We start from the raw sequence: 25,484 nt of genomic DNA, 5'->3' as shown, positions 1-25,484 counted from the left end.
TTTATATAAAATCGATTGATTGATTTTCTAACCTGATTAATCCATACCAGGGTCACGGGGGTGCCAGGGCCTATACCAGCTAGCCCAGGATGTAAGGCAGGAACAAATCCTGGACAGGACGCCAGTTCATCACAGTTTGAAATTTTATGAAAAGGGCTACCGTATAAGTCGGGTCTTGAAACCCGAAAAATCGATCATAAAATCAGACCCCGACTTATATGTCCGTTCAAAAATGCGACAATTAATTTTTTTTTGTACATCTTTTTGTCTCCTCCAATCTCTCACCAGTTTCTCAGACACTTTGAATTTTGTTGCAGCAGCGCAGTTACCAATTTCTTTCGCCACTTCAACGACATTTAATTTAAAACCAGCTTCATATTTTCTTCTGATCGAACGCTCCATCGTAGATAAGGGATGCTCTTACGATAAAGGTGTATGAGGGTGTGAGATACAAAAAACACAAATCAGTGCAAACGTCGCTTTGGAATAGTTGGGGTATCACCGTGTGGTCACGTAGGCACAATAGAGAGAGATTAGGAGCACATGGTGATACCGCGCATTGCAGCACTCACATAGAAAATAAAGGCCGTGTGCTCGGTGGTTACTCTCTCACGTGGGTGTTAGCCTATCATAATCCCTTGTACCAATAGCGTGAGTTTTCCGCATTCGACTTATACGACCAACATTATAAAATACCAGAAATTATACGATAAAATCAAGCCCCGACTTGAGAGAGAACTGATCTGCGAGTATATACGGTAATTGCCTTCTGAAACCACTACTATTTTAAACTGTGAAATATCTAACCTCTTTCTACTATACTGCCTTTAAGGTTTGTTGCCCTGCTGAATTTATTGGCTATGTGCATTTAATAAACTGTACCTTTTTTTATCTCTAATGTTAAAAGTTTCATAAAGCACTTTGATGTTTTATTGATGAGCTAATGCCTTCTTCACAAAAAAACTATGAACTGGATATCATTGACTTTTCTTACTTGTCTACAATGGTGAAAAAAAAAATATGCAAGCCTGCAAAATTATATGGCAATGGGTCAGTTGTTTTGATTATAAAAATATGTAAAGCTGCCACCTTGATTTGCTTAGGGACTGCTGTCTTCATGCAAAATGTGCAGTTTAATTAGATCTTGAGCTGTGTGCCCGCCTCTGTGATATTCTGAACCTCCTGAACAGATGGGAGGTCTCATGAAAATACATTTGCAGCATTACTAATAAAAAAAGTACCAAGAAGCTGGTTCTTTATCAGTGTTGCATCCTTTGCTGCATTAAGAAGATTCTTCTCCTCACGACTTGACCCCCCCTCCCGTCACCTCACACTGTTAATTCTATGTGACTTTTAAGGTAAGCTAATATTGACACGGCAGGTAAATGTTTAGGATTTGCATAGGTAATTTATTCAGCCTGGATGTAATTTAGCCCTGCTGTTTCCCAGGAAACTGCAGGCAGTTTGAGTGCTTGGAGATCAGCATCAATTCCCACACGTTTTCTAAGAGATGCACACTATTGGTGTGTCTCAGGTGAAATGTGAAACCAGCCGCCACTGAATGTCTTTCTGTTAAAAGCCCGTCATGGTTGAAAGCAAAACTGTACACACGACCGAGTTCAAAAGCAAACAGAAATCTTTCTATTTTTATTTTTAATTAGGGAAAGCTCAAAACCATCTGCAGATGATTACAGGCTGCTTTAGTAACACGACAGTTTAAAACAAATCTAGAAAAGTTGAAGAATTTGAAATGCTGCCTCAGTGAATCTTAAAAAAACAAAACAAAAAAAAACAAACTATAACATCAAATGAGCAAAAGATGTAAAATTCCACCTAGTTAATCTCTCCTGAGGATAGTTTTAAAATATAGCGTCTTTCACAGTATGCAATCTCAAAGGTGTGTATTGTGCAGCATTGACAAACAACGTGTAACACATGTATGAACAAGCAGACGCAGACAGCAAAGTCATCAGCTTATTGTGCTGCATCCGGGACATGAGGTTAATAGAAAAGACAAGCATTCCAGCTTCAACAATGCTGGTTTAATGTACTGCCACGTGCACAGAGTGTTTGGTTTGGAAGTTAAAAATCTGCCACCTGGCTTTCTACTAAATGTGTGCTGCCCGCCAACACTTATTACTGCTAAGAACAACTGAGATAGTTTTCCAAATGTTACGCATGAAAAAATTTGCATGTTTTATTGAAAGCCTTGACAAAGAAAAAAGATAATTTATGATTCATCTTTCCCCAAGGAAAATGTTTCTCAGTTTACTGCAATCAATATGATTCACAATTTCAGATATCTACCAAATTACGTGTACAATGACCAAGTGTCTACAACATTCACGGTTTGCGTTAGCTACCAAATTAAGTGTACCATGACCAGAGTTTTGCAGTATTCACTCTTTCAGATAAAGCTCCAAACAACTGTACAATGACCAAGTGTCTCCAACATTCACACTTTGTATTAACCACCATATTAAATGTACAATGACCAAGTGTCTCCAACACTGAATCTGCTGCATGAAGATGAAACTAGCAAAATAAAAACTTGCCCACATGACTGAAGCAATGAGACCACAGGAAAGCGTCAAATTCAGAGGATACTTGCCCTTCCCAACATTCTGTCCTGCTAGAAGTTGGACCCAGGTCAGACTTTTCCTTCTGCTCAGTACCTAAACATTTCATTACTTAGGGGTTAAGTTAGAAGCTTTTAAGAAGTGGGGTTGCTGGTAGGTTAAAAGGCAAAGTGTGGGTGTTTATTACGGAACTGAAAAGCAACATCTAAGCTGTGTTAGTTGATTAGTCATCTCCAAGGAAACAGCTACATGCAACCACCTTCAAGCTGTTGGAGAAGTGAAGAAACAGAAAGCTAAACCCATTATCAAAACAAATGTATGCATCTTAAAGAACAATCCAATATGTTTTATTTTAAGTATAATGCACATTTCTGCATTTAAATACTAATTAATGATGAACCATGAGGCCTAAAAGAAGAATTATCGAAAAATTTTGCCACTTATTAGGCAAGAATATACATTCATTAAGGATAATGATGCATTTTTAGTAGTACGTATTTTGTTTCCATTACTCTAAGTGTACTAAGCACAAGCACAAGAGAGCAATGTCCACTCTTCCATAATCAACTGAGACCACTCAGTATTTTATGAAGTTTTACATTATTTTGGACAAATGTAAAAATTCTCAACTATGGTAGGATAATTCTAGTGTTCCTTAGCGGTATACTGCGTTATATAACATTAATAATAGCACACAAGCCTTTCTGGGAAGCACAGTATATGAGGACGTGACAAGAAAGAGAGATTCAAAGCTCACGCACATTGTGCTGCATGTGAAAATCTAGGCAGTCAAGATTGTGACCAGCTCAGTAAATCTCCTGGTCTATAATGTCATGTGCCATGTATTTTAGTTTTCACTAACATATGGACATAGCTTCTATTGTCAGGAAATTGCTCATGTAGCTTACACATAACTGCTCAAACTTATTTAATTAAAGTTATAAATAAACACCTTCTGTTCGGCTTACTGTTGCTCAGACATAATGTTTTAGCTGGCTTTAAGTTCCCATTGTGATTTTGACCCTTTTATTAACTGCTTATATTTATGAACCTTGAGTTTCCTCTAGTGATGAGGATTTCTCTCGTTTAGGAAGAATTTGTGTCATGTAGTGTGTCAGCACCTGAACAACACTACAACATCTGAACTTTGCAAGGGTAGTCTGTCTTTTTGCTGGATCCACATAAAAGCCCAATGTTGTTGATTAAGATTGAGGATGAGTAACTAAACAATCCATCTTAAGAAAGGGATAAGTCTCTGTATGTGTGTGTCCATCTGGTTGATATGTCTCTGTCATTCCAACAGATGGCGTATCACAAACATATGAAGTAGTAAAATGGATTGAAATCTAAGTAATCAATGTAGACCTCTGTGTTAATATGAATTGGAATGTATTTTGTACTGCATGTGGTAATAAAATGCACTGCATTTGTCATTCCAAAAGACGGCGCATAACATTCTTTAACACTGCTTTTACGAATCCCATACCAAAATGCATATAACAGGGACATATTCATTACATTTGTCATTTGCACAGATGACGCATCACAAACATTCATTGTAATGCATTTTATAAATATGAATGTTTGTGCTGCGCCACCTGCTGGAATGACAAATGCAATTCATTTTATTACCACATGCAGTACAAAATACATTCCAATTCATATTAACGCAGAGGTCTACATTGATTACTTAGATTTCAGTCCATCTTAAGACAGGTAGCAAAGCTACTTGAACATATTTTTATAAGATCAGTATTTGAGTAAAACTATAACTCTGTGTACTGTAATTAATCCATATCTAATTTTCAGGGATATAAACTAACATTCAGGAAAAAAAAGTAAAGCAGCCAAACACATTATACACAACAGAGGTGTCACTTACATGGCTTATTAGAAGTGGTGACATGTAAGTACTCAGGAGTTTCTCTCTGAGATGTAATTAGTCATTCTTCTGCCACTTACAAGTAAAATAGCAAACCCCACCAGGCAGCAAATTAAAATGTTCTAAGAAAAGCTTTTATTTTAGGAATCTGATTAACGTGCAAATATCGTACTAGGATGTATGAATGCAAAATGACACTAAATATCCTTATTTACTGTGAAATTGTAGGCACCACTATAGTTAAGGGGTTAGCACTGCCACTTCACAGGTTCAGAGATCTGAGATCAGTTTCAAGCCCAGATCAGAAAAACAAGCGTGTTAGGTGAATTTGTATCCATAAATTTGATTTGCCTGGGTGCTTGAGGTTATCCTGTGATTGATAAGGATCCCATGCAACACTGGTTCACTGCCAGGAAAGCCTTCAAATCCCCACAACAAAAACATTTAATTAAAAAGATGGATGGATGGTTGAATGAATGGCCATTATCAACATTCATTTCCAAATACACGGATATAAAAGCTACTGCTTGTTCAGTGCTTAGATGTTAAATGATGTAATCTGGTGAATGTTGCGTGTAGAACAGCAGTCCACCAGAAGTGGAAATTGTTCAAAGAGGGATACTTGGCATTACATTTTCTAGTTCTTTATTATTCAGGACAAAAATATACATTTGACTATGTAAAGTGTTATGTCATGTATGCTCATTTACAGGGCTAGTTTTTAGGTTATTTTAAATAATCAGTCGAATATATTTACTTTAAATGTTTCTAGTGAATATTTTAGGCTATCTTCATTTTACTAACTACTATTGCCATTAATAAGTCAAAATATTACTTTAATATGTTGGCAGCAGAACTTTCTAGCAAGAATACTGCTATTGACTAATGTCTGGTAAGGAAACACAGATGCAGTATTGGTAATCATCATTTTTGTAACTGTCATATCTTGTAGGTATGGTTTAATGATGATCTTAAGCCGCCTTGTCCAGATATGTGAAAGTCTTTTCCTGGAGGGATGCAGTCTCTGCAGGAATTAATCACTCAATGAGAGGCTTTATTGACAGATTTATCTGATAATCTTGCGTCATTAATCTATTTATTCTTCTATTTCCAAGCACAGAAGACAGTTATTCAGATCCCTTTACTTTCTTCATGCTTTACTGTTTTGTATATTTCATTTTAAATAGACAAGCTTGCCATTTTTGTCCATCAATCTACGCTCAATAACCCACAAAACTGAAATCTAGAACAAAACAAAGTGTGCTTAAAGTAAAGGAGTTTGAATACTTTCTCAGTCTCTTGTATATAAATACTCTTATTTGCAGGTATACTCAATTGTATGAGTTTTGCTTGGGTTTCCCTGTCTGTGAAGGTTTTTCCATCCAGGACATGCAGCTCAGATTGACTGGTGACTCTAAATTGACCTGTTATAAATGTAAAAGTGCGGATGTGTGCCTGTATGCACCTTGAGCCCTATTACTGAAATAATGAATAATAAATTAATTACATTTATATAGTGCTTTTCTCTTTACTCAAAGCACTTTACATAGACAGAGGGGAACCACTTCAACTACCACCAATGTGTAGCATCCACCTGGATGGTGTGCCATTCTTGCACTAGCATGCTCACCGCACATTAGCTGTTAGGTGGTGAAAGGGTGAGAGAGATAGCCAAATAGAGACCAGGGATGATTAGGGGGACCAGAATGACCAGGCCATGACAGGCAATTTTGTGAGGACATCAGGATTAACCCTACTCTTTTTGAAAGATATCAAGGGATCTTTATTGACCCCAGAGTGTCAGGACTTTGGTTTTATGTCTAATCTGAAGGACAGCAATATATTCACAGCACAAAGTCCCCGTTACTGCACTGCAGGCATTGGGATCCACACACAGTCCACTGGGTAAGCACCCCCTGTTGGCCTCACCAACACCTCCTCCAGTAGCAACCCAAGCTGTTCCTAGATGGTCTCCCATCCAAGTACTGGCCAGGCCTGAACATGCTTAGCTTCAGGTGTGTGACCTGTTCTGAAGTGCAGGTAGTATGGCTGCTGAATTGCCTTAAATGTTTCTGAGATAGGCTTTATCTAGCTCTCTATGGCTCTGAACTGGATTAAGCAGATTCAGAAATTGTATAAATACTGTAGAAATAAAACATTATCAAACATTAAGCTAACATTTATGCACAAAGTCAGGACAGTAGTCAGTTTCTTATGACTGGCTAGTTAAAGGTGAATGCATTAAACATAATGAAGTACTTTTAGAAAATCATGACAATCCCTGAAAATAACGCCATGCCAGATGTTGCCACATAGCATGTCATGTCATGGAGAATGTGTTATGCCTACATCTGATCTATGCAACATAAACAAAATGAGTATGAACAATGTAATTTGACAACTAAAAGCTTCAGAAACACTTTGACAAGAAGCCTAATTAAGCACGGTGACAATTAGAAGGTATGATTAGCATCAAATTAATAGCTTGGGTGGAGTGAAAAACCATCCTGCTAGGAACATACAGAAATAAAATAATGAAGGACACTACAACTGGTTAGTTTGTCAAATTTATGCTTACTGTAACAAGCAATTGTCACAAACGATGTAGGAATTACTATGCCTAAGGGACTGGTCAAGTATATATAAACATGAAAGAAAAATCATATTGCTGAATGATGTTGGCTTACTTAACTAAAAAGAAATAAGCAGCATAGATGACATGGCTCATTATTAGTATTGTGAATAAATGCTAGCCATAGTTCCAAAGACAAAACACAGGATTTTAAAACTCTCTTTAAGGCTCGAAGACATCTGCCTTAATTATAACGAAAAATAATTAAAAACTAAAAACACATTTATTTCATGGTATATTTTAAATTGCAGTAGGTGTTACTGGCAAACAGGCCCACAAACAGAAATTTGTTCATGCTGTTTCACGTTCAGACCGCCCTATTGCAATGTGTGTTAAATTTGGTAAACTGCCTTAACATTATGCTCTCTAATGGCATTTATAATGGAACAAAGTGTTGACTGAATAATCAGTTTCATTGCAAAATGTGAGCTTTGATATCCCCTCTCGAGGATGTAGTTCTTTTTTCTAAATGATATCTCAGCATACACCAAAGTTAACTTAACAGAGTATAAACAGTTTAAAAGAATAAGAAATGCCAGGATAGATCCTACAGAGAAACATAAGGAGAGAGCTCTAGCATGAGCAGCATCAGCATCATCATTCAGGGATGACGAATTAACTGCAGAATATAATTTAGGTGGTTAGTAGCAGAGAACAGTGTGCCATACTTGTTTAAACCAAATAAAAATGAATACTTACTACACCACTCATCCACCCAGGCGAAGGCTTGTCGGTGTCCTATCAACAAGATATCCCTGATAACCTACAAGAAGAACGCAAATGCAACAAGGACAAACATTTAACAAAGGCATCAGAACCTATAAAAAGACAGAAAGAATTATAAAATCCATATACTGTGCAGCACTTAAAGATAAATTACAATAATCAAAACACTATTAAAATCAATAAAATGTGATATGGAATGGAAATAGCATTCAAAATTATATTAACTGGTCAAATGGGGATTTTTCTTCAATTATGGTCATTTCTTGCATTCTCTCTCTCACACACACACAAATCTATATATATAGTATTTAGCATGCAATATCAGCAGCTGTCTGTATAACACAGACAGTAGCAGTCATTGTCAAACAAATAAGAATTCCCTAAAATAATTTCTTGTATTATCTAATTTCTTATATTTTCTTATGTTATACTAGGGGACTCTGCCCCCTGCTCGCTTCGCTCGCCAACCCCCTTTGCGGACGCTACACGCTAGTCACTTCTCGGATCTGCCGCTCGCTTATGGGAAGAGGATGTACAATTTAAACTTTTTGTCAATATCGCATTGACTTTTGATTCCGTGTTTGGACTTGCATCATGACAACGCAACGTATAACTGCCCGTGAGTGAATATCGTTTCTTTCTCTAACAAATAAACCGACTTTTTTGCATGTTTGTCCCTGTGGTTTGTTAATTGTCATAGCAAAAGCTATTTGAACGGGAAACTGTAAACGTTTTAATATGAATGGCATATCAAGATCTCCTTTGGTGTCTAATGTTATCCGCAGAAGATGTATTACATTACCTTTCTTGTCGCCTGTTAAAATTTTACATGTCAGAATTGTTCGACCAATTTTGAATATAAGTCAACTTGTCCTATTGCATAGCCCATCACTCAGACATAAATTACGCAATAACATTACGATACATCCTTCTTTCAACAGTAATTCGGCCGGTGGAAGACCGGACAGTGTTAACGGTTGTAGATATTCTACGGGATATTGTAAGTTGATGTTTTCATCTTCCACACCATCACCACCAACTGTTTCAGCATAGTCTATTGATACGCATTTAACCAATTCGCGTTAATTCGTTTGACTTCATCGTTTCTCGGTGCTAGGATTGCCCGTGTACTCATTTCTTCTGTTGATAACCCTTCGGGATGAAATTCTTCAATAAGATTTGAACATAATATGGCTTCTTTTACTGGGAACTTAAAGTGAGGAAAACAAAAATTTGTAAGCGCTGAGAGCGCAGGAACTGTGTGTGAGAGGACCATGGGCAGGGTTGAAAATGGTTTGAGAGGAGAGCGGGACTTGAAAAAATCTGTTGGCAATAGTCTCGTCTCAAGATTTTCTTTTATAATAGAGAGATATGCTCATGCATATGTGTCAGAGGACCACCTTCCAGGATATTGTGAGGAATGTAATACCACATTGGGATAAGAAGGGGTGCTGTCGCTGATCATGTCCTCCTCCTCCTTTCCCTCCACAGTGCAGACAAGATGCCCACTTTGGGTAACTAATCCTGCCTCCTTCCAATCCCTGGCCTGTAAATGTCACGGCTGGCGGAAGCAGCTGTCATTCTGTGATTCAAGCATCCCACAGAATGGAGCTCTATCCCTTTGACCCATATTCAGAGAATGTTTCGCTTATGCCCTATCAGAGATTGTTTTACACTGAGGATAGTTCTTAATGACTTTGGCTGTATGTTTGGGGTCGTTGTCCTGCTGCAGAATAAATTTGGGGCCAATCATGCGCCTCCCTGATGGTATTGCATGATGGATAAGTATCTGCCTGTATTTCTCAGCACTGAGAACACCATTAATCCTGACCAAATCTCCAACTCCATTTGCAGAAATGCAGCCCCAAACGTTCAAGGAACCTCCACCATGCTTCACTGTTGCCTGCAGACACTCATTATTGTACTGCTCTCCAGCCCTTCGACGAACAAACTGCCTTCTGCTACAGCCAAATATTTCAAATTTTGACTCATCAGTCCAGAGCACCTGCTGCCATTTTTCTGCACCCCAGTTCCTATGTTTTCGTGCATACTTGAGTCGCTTGGCCTTGTTTCCACGTCAGAAGTATGGCTTTTTGGCTGCAACTCTTCCATGAAGACCACTTCTGGCCAGACTTCTCTGGATAGTAGATGGGTGTACCTGGGTCCCACTGGTTTCTGCCAGTTCTGAGCTGATGGCACTGCTGGACATCTTCCGATTTCGAAGGGTAATAAGCTTGATGTGTCTTTCATCTGCTGCACTAAGTTTCCTTGGCTGACCACTGCGTCTACGCTCCTCAACATTGCCCGTTTCTTTGTGCTTCTTCAAAAGAGCTTGAACAGCACATCTTGAAACCCCAGTCTGCTTTGAAATCTTTGTCTGGGAGAGACCTTGCTGACGCAGTAGAACTACCTTGTGTCTTGTTGCTGTGCTCAATCTTGCCATGACATGAAACTGTCTTCCACAACCTCACCTTGGTAGAAGAGTTTGGCTGTTCCTCACCCAGTGTTAAGCCTCCTACACAGCTGTTTCTGTTTCAGTTAATGACTGTGTTTCAACCTACGTGTGACATTGATGATCATTAGCACCTGTTTGGTAGAATTGGTTGATCAGACACCTGACTATAATCCTACAAAATCTCTGAGTTTGTGCAAGTGTACCTATAAGAATTGATGCTGGTTTAAAGGCAAAAGGTAGTAACACCAAATATTGATTTGATTTAGATTTTTCTTTTGTTCGCTTACTTTGCATTTTGTAAATTGATAACAATAAACAATCATTATTTATATTTCTGATAAATTTCTTTGTTAACAGCATTTTTTCACACCTGCCTAAAACTTTTGCACAGTACTGTATATGTGTAAGCATGTAAGATAGAGGCACATGGTCTAAGGCAGCGGTTCTCAATCTGTGGGGCGTGCCCCCCTAACAAAAAAGGGGGCGCAAATTTTGCCATATGTGGCGTAATTTCGCTATTCGTAGGGAAATTTTCAACTTGTAGCGATGTATCGGCAGCAAAAAATATAGGAATACATTTTATCAGGGTTTCAAAAAAACGTTAGGGGGGCGCAATTAAAACTGTTATGAAAATTCGGGTCGCAAATACTTAAAAGTTGAGAAACACTGATCCAAGATAAAAACACTGAGAGATAACCACTGTACAAGGCATATAAGGAAGAAGAGAACCGAAGAAAACCTGAGGTGCCAACTGGGTCACCCCATTTACTGCCAATGTCCAGAATGAACAAAATGAGCATGCAGTGGTGCAACAGAAAATAGGCACAAAATCTGCCTCTTAAGCCTCAATGGCCTCTGTAAAGTCTCAGCTGTATATAGCAGGTCTGAGTCTGGGAGGTCACTCTTGCAGGATGTTGTTCCTCTGACTGAGATGCCATCTTCCGACAGCCCTCAGATTTATACCATCCTGACAATAAGACAATCTGTGCTACCACTCTTCCATGGAGTAGGATGTCTTATGGGTCATAAAAGCTTGATAAAAGAAACACAAGGTTCACCATAGGGAAACTAAAGGGAGCTCTGACTCTGGTGTTCCTGGAGCAAATGTAAGGTTACCTCTACCCCAGAGGTGGACTAGGTTTAAAGCCACCCCTTGATTAGAGGCATATTGTAAGCAGTTATTAAAAAAAAGTTACTGGCAAAGGTGATTTTATGTTGAGAGGGGTGTGAAGTGTGTGCATATTTGAAACTTTAAGGTGTACAAATGGGCAAGCTAAACCACAAAGCAGAGAGGAGTTCAAGAAATGTTTAGTCAGTCCCTGAGAGGAAGCAGGGTTTTATTTAGCTTTCCATTAATTTATTCTTTGAGTTCTCCGTGATGTGTATCCTTCTCTTAAAATGTGTTAGTGTCTTAAATAAAATAAAAAAAAAACTCCTCTGTGCCGCCAAAAGGCTCTCCTCTTGTCGCAAAGCATTTAATCTTGCACAACGTTTGAAGTAGGGCGGCTTAGTAGTTACTTGGAACACAAAGGCTGCCAAGTCCAATCTGCACCATTCACTTAGCGCGTCATTCAGAGTGAGACACTTAAGCTTGCTCTACTCCAGTTGTGGAAACAGTTGTAAACAGCTGTACCATGACCTTGTAATTTCTGGTCATTTTGGATGGAAAAATTAGCAAAATGAATAAATAAATGATTGGAAATTACCGTCCAACGTCTGGCCCTACATTATGTCTAAGACTTTTAAATTAAACACATTTATAGTACAGGTTCCAAAAATATTATTTGTTTATGGTTAAAGTACTGCTTTCAGACAGTGCTGTTATAAACAACAGCTCGCCTGTTTTTATGATGGTCTGTCTGATATGGACATGGAAGGAATGTAAAAAGTACAGCGATAAATTAGTAAACTCTAAAAAAAAACTGAGCCTGGAGTGCATTTAAAAGATAGCTGCATTAGTGAAAAAGATGTACACAGGACAGACAGAGAGGCAAGAACAAATGTGGCCTTTTATCAGACTCAGTGATGATTTCTGGAAAGTTCTGTTTAACAGCATTTGGCTCATGCAGACATTAAGACAGACTTTTCTGGTAATGGACCCCATAGTGCACTTTTCCACATATAGCTTTATTTTGGGAGAATATCTAAAGAAATGAAAGATTTATTTTCCTAATCCAGATACTGGTTGTTACATAATTCTGCACTGAGACTCTCTTACTAGGTTCTCTCTTTCTGAAAGTCTGTTTATTAAAGTTGGCAAACATTTAATTGGGAAATGTGTTACACTGTAACAGTTACAGCAATCCAGACCAAGTAAAACACGAGACAAATTGACAATAGAATAGAAAGTACTGCTCTATGCTTTTCTTCAAAATATGCAACCTACGCCACACATTTCCAACACAGCAATTAATCGTTCAGACTGCAGACCTAACTGAACCAACACTGATAAATGAGGAGGCTTAATGATTTACAATCTCAGATGTTAAAAATCCTTTCTAAATTATGCTCATCTATACCAAGATACCACACAGTTAAAAGTAGACCTATATTCATCCTGAGAAAATATTTCCTCTGTTATTTTACCAGCTTTGTACATTCTGCCATAGACTAACAGTGAAACAGATCTAAAAAGTGAAGACTACTGGTCAAGCAGAGGGCACTGATGTGTGACACATGTGGCAGGAGTAGCAAGATATCACTAATAACGAAGATTCAACCTCATATTTAAACCTACCTGCATGCAATAAAATCATCACAGAACCACCACTGCCTAAGAACACCAAAATATACTTATTTAAATGAGCACTGTCCACTCGCACAAACCTCTACGGATATGAATTGCTTGAAAAAGCTAGTAACGGAAGGCATGCAATGTAAACTTTGCTCATACACAGGACAACAAACTGGAACTTGAACCTAATAGTAGTACGCAAGTACCAGTAGGTTGCTGTGCCGCATGAGCTTGACAGGCAGTGGATGCTGAAGCTGTCATTTTATTCTTCTATCACATAAACGGCTTGTGCCCCATCAAGGCCTCTTGCTGTGAGAAAAACCTGAAGGCCAATTACATGGCAGAGGTACACTGTCACATCCAATTCATGAGTCATGTTGTACGTATCACGTCATAAGCTCTCAATTAAGACCACTTTCAACGTTCAAGGCTCAGTGGTTTGTGAGCTTTTCTGTGACAAATAGGCAAGCCTTAACATTATATATATATATATATATGGTTGAAATAATTTACTGTCAAATAAATGCAAAGAGTACGCGACACGTGTTTCGCCCTCATTATGGGCTCATCAGGCGTACAAACTCCACTGCACAGGTTCGATTCCCGAGAGGGAGTGCAGTGGAGTTTGTACGCCTGATGAGCCCATAATGAGGGCGAAACACGTGTCGCGTACTCTTTGCATTTATTTGACAGTAAACTATTTCAACCATACATATATATATATACATATATATATACATATACATATATATATATATATATATATACATATACATATATATATATATATATATATATATATATATATATATATATATATATATATGAAAAGATATATTAAAGATAAATGAAAGCACTAAAGGCTGGGAAAACGTCCCTAATGGACTGCAGAGAAAAATATTAACTGGGCATCAATAAAGGACTTTTTTCAATTTTTGGGGATTCTGCCTAACAAAAGAGATTGTAATACTTTCTTGGAAGAAAGCACTTTTAGCATCTCAAGACTCCTTTTGATAGGAATACCATGGAAACAGCAGAGAAGTAGTTAACTGTATCAGCAAATAGGTGGGGGGTGTTTGTGAACAGATTATTGGAGATGGGCAGGCTGGCTAAAAATAAAATCTCATTTTCACACCTCTTCTAGAATTCTATTCAGGCTCACTGTGTCACGAACCAAAGCTCGAGAAAAGGCTTCTATTTCCAAATAGCGGTTTGCAGGAGAACGTGTACTCCTCAACTTTATTTAGATCATAGTTTTCCTTGCTTCAAACCTCCTACACAGAGAAGAGAGAAGGGAATTGACATGACCTGCAAAGGGCAAATAATACATCTCTACACTCGAGTAGACGCTCAGGCTTGTGGAGGTGTGACACCCTGAAACAATTTCCTGGACAAGTTCTGAAAAAAATAAAATAACCAAAAATGTGATTTCATTTTGAAATAAAGAAAACAAAATATAAAGCATACTGATACATATATACCATTGTAAAGAATTACACAGTAGACAGGGCATGTCATTAAAAGCAAAAAAAAAAACAGGTCTAATACTTTTAGCAGCACATCTATGACTACATTTCATATACTATCAATTAAAAAAACTAGCTCTCTCACTACCCTACTCACACTATACTACACCATGTGATAGTTGGGTGAGGAAGACTAACACCAAATAATAAATTAATAGTTGTTGAAAATCGCAAGCAGATAGATGAAGCCTTTTACAGAGGTAAAATTATACCATCCACCAAAATATGCTGTTGCTAGTTCACATTTCAAACAACTAAGTCCTTGGATTGGGATGTCAGGTTTATAAAGATGTGATTTTATAGGATCAGTGGCACCCCAAAATGGAACACTAGATGCAGAGATAACCCATAGAGTGCAGTGTAGATGGACCAATCTGAAAAAGGTATCTGGAGTATTGTGTGATTGAAGAATTAAGGCAAGGCAAAGGTTAAAGGTAAGTTTTTTAAGACAGTCGTACAGCAACAATATATAGAGCTGAGACATGGGCAGTGAAATATGGCAGAAATTAGTATGTTGAGACAGATGTGTGGAGTTACAAAAAAAAAGGACAGAATTAGAAATGAGACAATCAGGTACAGCAAAAGTGTAAGAGATATGAAAGAAAGTATAGGAAAGTAGGTTACTGTGGACATGTGATGAGGAGAGACAATGAAGATGTGGGCAAGAGTGAATGGAATGGAAGTACAAGGGAAGAGAAAGCAAGGGAGGACAAAGCAGAGGTGGGTGGATAAAGTAAAAGAAGATTGGAAGGAAAAGGGCTTGACTGGTGAGGAAGAGTTTGGAGAAGGGTGATCAGGTACATCAACCCCACATACTGTAAAAGTGGGAAAAGATGAAGAGGAGGAATAAGAAGAAGAAAGACTGTGGGTTTACAGTATTCCCAAATATAAAACTTATTTCCTTAAAGTAACCAATGACATACAGTGGATTCAGAAAGTATTCATATCCCTTCACTTTCTGCACGTTATTGTGTTTATTTTAAATGGATACATTCATCATTTTTGCCCAACAAAATTTTTTTTTTTTTTTTTAATTTTTATTTTATTAATTTTCATTGTAATCATTCCATACAAACAGATCAATTTATAACCCAACAAATTTGAAGACAAATCAAACCCCACCCCTGAGAAGGAGAGCTTAGCTAAAGGAAAATTGCTTTAAGCTTTTTAATAAGGCAACATTAGACAAAAGAAGGGGAGAAGTAAATATCTATATAAATAAGAGATGGAGAAGGGAGTTAAATGCAATAATAGTTAATTCTCTTATTCTAAAATAATATTGATTAAATCCTGCCAAGTTTTGAAAAAATTTTGTACAGATCCTCTAACTGAAAATTTGATTTTTTCCAATTTCAAATAATATAAAACATCGGTTTCCCACTGACTTATAAGAGGAGAATTAGGATTCTTCCAATTTAACAAAATAAGACTGCGTGCCAATAGTGTAGTGAATGCAATCACCGTTTGCTTGTCCTTCTCCACTTCAAGTCCATCTGGAAGGACACCAAACACAGCTGTTAGTGGGTTAGGAGGGATTGTGACCCCAAGGCTGTCTGAGAGGCACTTAAAAATTTTTTGTCCAAAATGATGTTAGTTTGGTGCAGGCCCAGAACATGTGACCCAGTGAGGCAGGAGCTTGGTTGCAGCGCTCGCAGGTTGGATCCTGGCCTGGAAACATTTTGGACAGTTTTAAGCGAGACAGATGAGCTCGATATATAATTTTTAGTTGAATAATTCTATGCTTTGCGCATATAGAACTCGAGTGAATTCTCTGCTTTGCTACCTTCCACTCCTTTTCTGATATATTGATTAAGAGATCTTCTTCCCAATGTCCTCTTGGATCTTTGAAAGGTAGGGACTCTAATAAGATTTTATATATTGCGGAAATAGTGTTTGTTTCCTCGGAATTGAGCAGTATTTTTTCCAGCATTGTGGAGGGTGCAAGGTGGGGGAAATCGGGCAATTTCTGTTTAACAAAATTTCTAATTTGAAGATGGTAAAAGAAATGTGTAGCTGGGAGGTTAAATTTTGAACGTAATTGTTCAAAAGATGTAAATATGTTGTCTATATAAAGATCTCTGAGCATTTTAATCCCAAAACTTTTCCAGGTATTAAAAACTGGATATACTTGCGAAGGTTGAAAGAGGTGGTTCCCTTGCAGAGGTGCCACTGATAAAAGGTTTTCCATCTTAAAATGCTTCCTAATTTGGTTCCATATTCTGAGTGAGTGAAGCACAATTGGGTTATTAGTATATTTGCGATAACTTTCATTTATTGGAGAGCAGAGCAGGGAATATAAAGAAGTACTACAGGATTTTACTTCTATTGCAGACCAAGCCTGTGTATGTGCATTTATTTGTGTCCAGGTTTTTATGGCTTGTATGTTTGCTGCCCAGTAATAAAACTGAAAATTAGGTAAAGCCATGCCACCTTCTGCCTGAGGTCTTTGTAGGGTCGCTCTTCGGATACGTGGGTGTTTTGAGTTCCAAATGAATGAGGTTATTATTGAATCTAACTGTTTAAAAAACGATTTATTGATATATATTGAAATGTTTTGAAATAAAAAGAGAAGTTTAGGAAGGATATTCATCTTAACGATGTTAATTCTTCCGGCTAGAGTGAGATGAAGGGTTGACCATCTATGCAAGTCTTGCTTAATTTTTTCCATAAAGACGCCAAAATTTTGTTGATAAAGAGCTTTATGTTTACTTGTGATATTTACCCCTAGGTATTTAAACTGATCTGCTATGGTAAAAGGTAGGGTGTCTAATTTATTATTATATGCTTGTGAGTTCACTGGAAAGAGTATACTTTTATTCAGATTAATTCTAAGACCAGATATCTTTTGAAATTCTGTTAGTGCTGTTAAAACAGCAGGGACAGTGTTTTCTGGGTCCGATATATATAAGACCATATCATCTGCATATAAAGAAATTTTCTGTTCCAGTCCTTCTCTGACAATCCCCTTTATCTGATGAGAATTTTGCCCAACAAAATTTATTAAAAATCAAAAACTGAAATCTCTCATTCATGTAAGTATTCAGACCCTTTGTTATGGCACTCCAAATTGTGGTCAGGTACAACCTCCATCCATCCATCCATTTTCCAACCTGCTGAATCCAAACACAGGGTCACGGGGGTCTGCTGGAGCCAAATTCAGCCAACACAGGGCACAAGGCAGGATCAGGTACAACCTGCTTGCTTTAATTATCCTTGATTTATATCTAGAACTCGAATGTTAAGCTGATTATTGTATAGGCGTGCACCCTTCTAGACAAAGTGTACAGAAAGTGAAGAGGTCTGAATACTTTCTGGGTAAAACTTTAGTTTTGGTACTGCAAAAGTGCATCTATTGATCATATACTATTATGTAAAAGGACACGAATAAAGGCATTTTTGGTGACAATCACACTTACAAAGCATCAGTAAAGTGTTTAGTTATCTGTGCAATGTGGCCTACTAAAGTACTGAGACATATTTCTCTTGATATTGCATACTTCAGTACAAGATCAATAAACCCTTCACATTCATAACCAGTTTTACCAGCATATCACAGGCTCTTAATATGCCTTTCTGCACAGAGATAAATAACCACTTTACTGATGCTTTATAAGCATAATTGCCACAAAAAGAAACCTTTGTTAAAAGTATTGTTACACACAAGTAAATAGACACATTTTTGCAGTACCTAAACTAAATCGTTACCATTTTCTGAATCCACTGTTCTGGCATGAGGGTTAGCACTACTGTCTCACAGTTCCAGGATCTCGGCTCCATGCGCCAGACCAAGCCCAGCATTTATCAGTGTGGAGTCCACACATTTTCCTCGTGTCTGTCTTTCTTTCTTTTTTTTTTCCCCGGGAGCTTTGGCTTTCTTATAGATCTCAACAATGTACATGTTAGTTTGACTAGTATGGGTGTGTGAGGGTACTCTGCCATGGACTGGAAATCTGTTCACAGTTGTTCCTTTCCTTAGGTCACATATGATAAGCAAGCTCATATATCAAATGGATGTACAGATGGATGTAATTTAAGAATGACAGCTCAGCAAGAGGGACTTGCTCCATTGGATAACAATTCTATCTAAAACTAGAAATTGCTCAGATTGGCCATGAAGAACTTCAACAAGAAAACATACACTGTTGTGAAAGGACTTTTGCTATTATTAGATTTTTGTTATTGCTTGAATGCTAACAATTTGTACTCTTGCTGCAATTGGACAACTAAAATTATAGGTAAATATATTCATGCAAATATGTATTGCATTTTTCATTAATTATATTGCAAATTTGTATAATTTTCATCAGAGTATATAACTATATCATATACAGCAAGAATCTCATGCATATATCTATACTCATGTGTGTACTTCTGCCCTCTGCCTCCGCAGATGCACATGCAAGTTAAACTTCAGGATAACAAAATAAAAGAAAGTGCCTCCTTTGAAAGTGTAGACAAGACTGCTCCTCTCATTATAAAATTCTCATGACCATTAACAACCTTCAATGCACCTAAATTTAAAAAAAAAAATAAATCAGAAAACATGTACAAATCTGAACCTTCCAATATTTCTTGCATTTCTAGACAGACCCCTCATATTTCTGTACAACCTGAAATGGAAGATGACTGGTGCAAAAATAAAACATTCAACATTTATACCAGGAGAGGGCGACATAATACAATGCTAACATCTGAAAAGACCTTCATGACTTCATAGTATGAAGTATATACAAGGAGAGCCTACCACAAGAGTGATGGGATATGGCAAGATGACAAAGAGGGTCCTTATTAAACAATATAATATGCCACTTCTTGAGAAACCAATATACTGTATACCATACAGATACCACTGAAAATGAAATTATCGCATAATCTACTTCAAGTAATCCAGTGTAGACTCTGGATGGATTATTACATGGGAATATCAGAACTACATCCACTAGGTAAGCATAGGAGTCTTCTTGCCTATATCTTGGTAACACAAAAATCAAGGGGAGAACCTCCATGGGTTGTGCATGGCTATATTATGGTAGTATGTTACAAGTTAGTATGAGGCCTGCTAAAGTACTCTTCTCTTAGATGGTGCAGTCAATTGGTAAGGCACTCACTTGAAAAAAATACAGCAGTACAATAAATCAGAGTGTAACAATCCAGGCAAAAGTCGGGAGCTGGAACAAAGTAAGACTGATGTCACACATAAGGAAGTGTCCTGTTGCAATTTAGAAGCTGTCTCTTCCACTGAGAAAAGATCAGTCTCCCTTCAGCTCCTAAAGATAAAATGGCTTTATTGTAATCTGATGGCCCATGATTCAGAAACACTACTGAGTATTTCGACACCACAGAGCAAATTCCTGAGCAGAGACACAGAGAATAAAACAAAAAGATTAAAGGAAACTGATGATTTTTTTTTTTTTTTTTTACCAGAAAAGGGTTGTTTGCTAGCTTATAAACCTTTACATCCAGTGTTAATGCAGAACATAGTCACTTTTGTCTAATGGACCCTGGAGACAGAATTTGAACCTGAGCTCTGTTTCTCTCTGCATGAAGTTTACAACATCTCTCCATATTTGCTTGGCTTTTTTTCTAGGTATTGTGTGTTGGTTTCAGACTTGTGCCTAACAGATTTTCAACTCCTCCGTGATCATAAAATTTCTTTAAATGGCCTAGAGGAAGGATAGGTAACTTCTTTATAAAATAATGTACAGTCCATGTTCATGTTCTTTTCATACTAGGTTTTTATTTTGTAAATCTTATTGTAATGTTTTAAATATATATTATGCACTATAAAAGTAAGGGGGCTGACTTGTTATCTCCAAATGCATCCAAAATCGTTACTCCAGCTATAACTTACTCAAAGGAACCCTAAATGCTATCCTAATTGACCTCTCTGTGATAACTGCTAATATGCACTTGATAACAGCCAGGTCACTCCCAGCTCTTTGGTTACTCCCAACTCTCCATGACCCTTAAATTAGATTAAATGGGATGTACAGTGACAGCAATGTAAATTAAGTACAAGGTGTATCTAAAACATGAGAACAAATCAAAAAATCAGATAGTGTCATAATTTTCCAGTAAGTATATTAAACTACAAAGTTTTCATATGAATGACCCTTCAAGTCAGAAACATGATTCTGAAAATACAAGAAAATAAATACGTTCACAAAGCATTATCAACAATCAGAACAGGTCTTTTCCATACAGTATGGGTGATTAAACCTTTTTTAAATTATCTGCAATGGTAAAAGGATTCATAGAACAGTCACTTTCAGATCAATCCCCTTGCCCCTTGAGGATACTCTTTAGATTTCAAAAGGGTAGCATACGCCTCACTTAGGTCTAAGCCCCAGATGTTCAGTGCCCACATCTGCAGTAAATAAACTGAGCTTAGCCTTTATATTATTAACATATATATTATCACTTTAGTATCATTATTAGTAGAAGATATGTGCATACAAAAGAACAGATGAAGTTACCATGGCATCAGCAGCCTATAAATACTTTCACTGTTCAAAGACAATTTTTTTGCCTTAGTGATGATTCTTCAAGATTAATAGATAACAAAAGATCACCATGTTTTCCTACATTAATGGTACATATTCCCACAACAAAGAAAAACAACTTTTGATTACTGTGTTTTATTTTGTTTGAACATTGTTAAGCAGAAAATCCATCCATTTTCTAATCCGCTGAATCCGAACACAGGGGTTTGCTGGAGCCAATCCCAGCCAACACAGGGCAGAAGGCATGAAACAATCCTGGGCAGGGTGCCAACCCACTGCAGGACACACACAAACACCAAGCACACACTAAGGCCATTTTAGAATCGCCAATCCACCTAACCTGCATATCTTTGGACTGTGGGAGGAAACCCACGCAGACACGGGGAGAACATGCAAACTCCACGCAGGGAGGACCCGGGAAGCGAACCCGGGTCTCCTAACTGCGAGGCAGCAGCGCTACCACTGCGCCACCGTGCCACCCTAAGGAGAAAATAATTTTCTTAAATTTTGAAAAAGACAAAAAATACTGGACACAATTTTAAATACAGGTTAGAGGTGTCAGTCTAAAGACTAAATGATCTAACTTTCGATTTCTGATAGGGGTCACTGCCCATTCAGATACAGTATATACATTGACTCATTTCATTTAACAAAATAAAGAAAAAACAGCAGCTCCTTAATATATTACTTAAAACAAGAAATGTTTTACAGATTTAATTTATATAAAAATTATGTGAATTTATTTTTCACTAAAGCCCATACCATATTAGAGATCTTTTCCCATCGCAAATTTCATTTTCATAATCTTAGCTAATTGGTGGCACACTCATGTGATTGCCAGTCACGTAATTTAACATCTCCACTGACTCAGTCCAACCTGTATGCTACTCAGCTGCACAGCAGACTTGATTTTGTCTTAAGTCGTAGGGGCAGGCTTATGTGTATATGAGAGCTGAAAACGAATGAGTGCTGGTAGTACAATGCATACAATGCAGCTATAAGGAATAAGAAACCGAGCAAACAGAACTCATCTGTCTGATGTTGCATGTTTTATGTAACATGACAGAAAAAAAAGGGCAGAGACTGTAGTTGAACTTACCGTATCTGTAATGGACACCAGCTCTATCAATCAGCACGTTATTGGTTGTCAGAAAGCAGGTCAGGCTCGTGAACACTTTGGAAATGTGAAAATAGGCTAAAAAGTCGTCGTTGAAGTTGACATACCCTATGGTTTCTAGTTGCATAACTTGACATCCTCTAGAGACAAGATCAGCAACTGCAGTCATTAAATTTGACATCTCCTCTAAATGGAAGTTGTGTAATATGACATAAAGTGAATCATTCTATGTAGGGGTGGTGGTGATGGGATCAAGTGGGTGATGAAATCATCAACTGGAAAATAAGATTACTTGGAAGTGCAGGCATTTTTTTTATCTCTCTGTTGTGATCAAGATGAAAATGCTTGTCCCAAACAACAGAAAAAAAACAAAGAAAATAAATTGAGAAATAAAGACATAGCTAAAAGGATAACCAGAAATTGCCATGGTGCAGACAAAGGTTCAAAACCATAAGTTCAATACTTTAGGCAAAAATTTAAAATCCCAAAGTTGAGGCTAAAGTCCTAGCTAATTTAAGTTTCTTTTCTTAAATAGCAGGTGCTATCATTGTAAATTTAATCTAAAGAGATTTAATCCAAGAGTTGGATGCTGATGTCACCATGCCTCAATCTTGAAAGGTATTCCTTAAGTGGTATTACATGCAACACTGCCATCAAAGAATGTGACGGGCCACGAGCATTGTTGCCACAAACAATATGACCACAAAACAAAGCCCCAAATGATGCTGTAATAATGTCGTGAATGAGATAATAATACTAACAAAAAATGTGTTTAATATAAATAAAACTAAACAAAAGCAATTTCTCATTGTCAAAAACTAGTATTCACAACATGCTACATCATTTAATTAGGTACGATGGTGTAGGGCAGACTGGCATTATCCATTTTGCTATGACTGGAACACAAGCCTGTAGCTTAAAAAGCCACTGCCAGACACACTTGATATCAGCAAACAGTGTCAGTCCTCCTAAAAGGGCTACCTTGGAATGTAGCATCTGTGCCTTATCTGATAAAATGATGAATCACAGAGATGTCTCTTTGACCACCACTCCTGCACCCAAGTAATGAACAAAGGGCCATAACTCAATGATTGTCAACATTGATGGACTGAACTCTGCACCAACTGTCAACCAAAAGGATGGGCTTGTGTACAGTTATGAAATCAATAGCAAGACATCCACTGCTTTCTTTAAAAATGCTTTCTCTGTTAAGCTCACTCCTCGGCCTGGCCATACTTTCTGTCCTCTATAGCACGTATCCCATTGCCCAGGGTGTCGTCGTAACAAAGTCTAGAGCAGTCTCTTTCACTTCAAGGGGCAACTGTGTTCAGGGCTGGAAGGGTGGAAGACTTGTCTGTGTTGGAGTTAGATAAGGGGCCACAAGTCTAAGCCTTGTTAAGGAAAAGCAAGCGCACAGGCAAGAGGGAGACCATATGTAAAAGCCATCTTGCTAACAATGGGAGCTAACTAATCAGCAGCTGCCCAGCAGGCATAACCTTTCTAGCAGTTGAGGATACTATATGTAAAAACCTTGAAGAGAAAACTGCAGTGCCACCTGCAAATAGAAGGTGCGTCCAAGGAAAAGACGTAGAGGAGCCCCTGAACAAGGAAAGAAAAACATGCTGAAAATCTTTCCATGTGTGCAGAAAAAGCCAATCGCGAAAGGTACAAAGTATCACACCAAACCATAAGTACACCCGCTTTGATTCCAATTGCAACTTAGTACTTAGAATACATCTAGCTAATGTACGAGGGGTGCTCAAATATAAACAGGAATTTATGAGCTGCACTTTATTTATTGACTACAATGAAATGCCTTACACACTATTTTTCTATGTAGTCTCCTGCCACTGCAGGAAGCTTCTTAATCCCAGAAGAGTAGAAGTCTTTTGACTGCATGTTGATCCATTCTTGCACAGTTTCAATAACTTCCTGACTTGAGTTTCATCCCTCCTAAAAATTCCTTAAGTGGACTGAAGACATGATAGTCCCTCTCTGAATGACTTATACCAATCATACACTGTAGACTGAGAGAGACACTCATCCCCAAACTCATTTTTAAGTCTGGAATAAATCTGAGATGGAATGACTCCATTTGTCAAAAGTTTAATAATAATCCGCTGCGCAATACTACTTTGTACCTCCTACTCCGACATATTGATTACAACTGACAGGAAGGGGGTAAAAAGCAGCTAGCACTACTAATGACAACTTCAAACAGGTATGTGTTTGTCCAATGAGTCATGTCTACCTTGCATTCTTTATAAGAACAGAGCATGAAAATTCCCGTTTATAATTGAACACCCCTTGTACAGTGGAATCTCGGGTCACGAACGTCTCGGACCACGTACAAATCAGGTCACGACCAAAAAGTTTGCCAAACTTTTGCATCTGTTCACGACCACACACTCGGGTGACAAACAAGCCAGATTCTCTTCCGGTTCGTACGCACGATGATTTCCGCACGTGTTCAGTCTCTCCCTGTGCATTCCCTGTGCAGCGAGCGAGAGAGAGAACGAGAGGGCTGGCCGCATTAGGCCGAGACGGCAGTTAAAGAATGCACCTGTTTTTAAAGAGACTGATTCGAGCATCGTTTTAACCTTGTTGTATTTAATGAAGACTTTTTTCTATGGATTTTAACCTCCACTTCACTTCTGTTTACAGAGATCGGTTCGTAGCATGCATTGTAGCAATATTACTTTTCTTGGTTGTTTATTAAATTATGGATTTTTCAAATGTTCATGTTTTCCCTGTGCTTAAAACTCATTAAAAAAAAAGTGTTTACAGCGATCAGTTCTTAGCGTGCATTGTTGCAATGTTACTTTTCTTGGTTGTTTATTATTACGGATTTTTCAAATGTTCATGTTTTTCCCTGTGCTTAAAAGCGAGCGGTTCGTAAGGCTATAACATGAATTCTTGCAATGTTACTTTTCTCTGTTCAAGGTTTTCTCAGTGTTATTCAAGTTTTTACATTTAGTTTACTATTACACTGTGCATTCTATGGTATAATTAACTATTTTTGTGATTAAAAATCTTTAAAAAAATATATTTACATACAGTTTGTACGGTCTGGAACGGATTAAGTGTATTTATATACAATCCTATGGGGGAAATTACTTCGGGTCACGACCAAATCGGGGTATGAGAGTTTTGGAACGAATTACGGTCATGACCCAAGGTTCCACTGTATTATGGTATTGGTATCATAGTAACTGAAAAGTATTAATCTTTGTGAAGGATAAGTTCTTAGTTGTTGTAAGTTTCTCTTATTAAATTCAGTAAGGGAGCTCAGAGATGAATTTTATACATGCATACAAAAACACATACAGT

At 37.7% G+C, this 25,484-nt stretch overlaps 1 protein-coding gene across 1 annotated transcript in view; it reads right to left on the bottom strand.

Annotated features, from left to right (window-relative positions):
- Positions 1-25,484, bottom strand: part of LOC114661149 (cytoplasmic phosphatidylinositol transfer protein 1-like) — a 149,108-nt gene that overhangs the window by 30,559 nt on the left and 93,065 nt on the right. Inside the window, exon 9 of the mRNA XM_028814318.2 lies at positions 7,793-7,856. Coding sequence (XP_028670151.1) covers positions 7,793-7,856 — 64 coding nt within the window. The remainder of the gene's footprint in view (positions 1-7,792; positions 7,857-25,484) is intronic.

The sequence above is a fragment of the Erpetoichthys calabaricus genome, chromosome 11 (assembly GCF_900747795.2).
Source record: "Erpetoichthys calabaricus chromosome 11, fErpCal1.3, whole genome shotgun sequence".
NCBI classification, from domain to species: domain Eukaryota; kingdom Metazoa; phylum Chordata; class Cladistia; order Polypteriformes; family Polypteridae; genus Erpetoichthys; species Erpetoichthys calabaricus.
The sequence above is the reverse complement of the archived record's forward strand: the minus strand, read 5'-3'. Positions and strand labels throughout refer to the sequence as shown.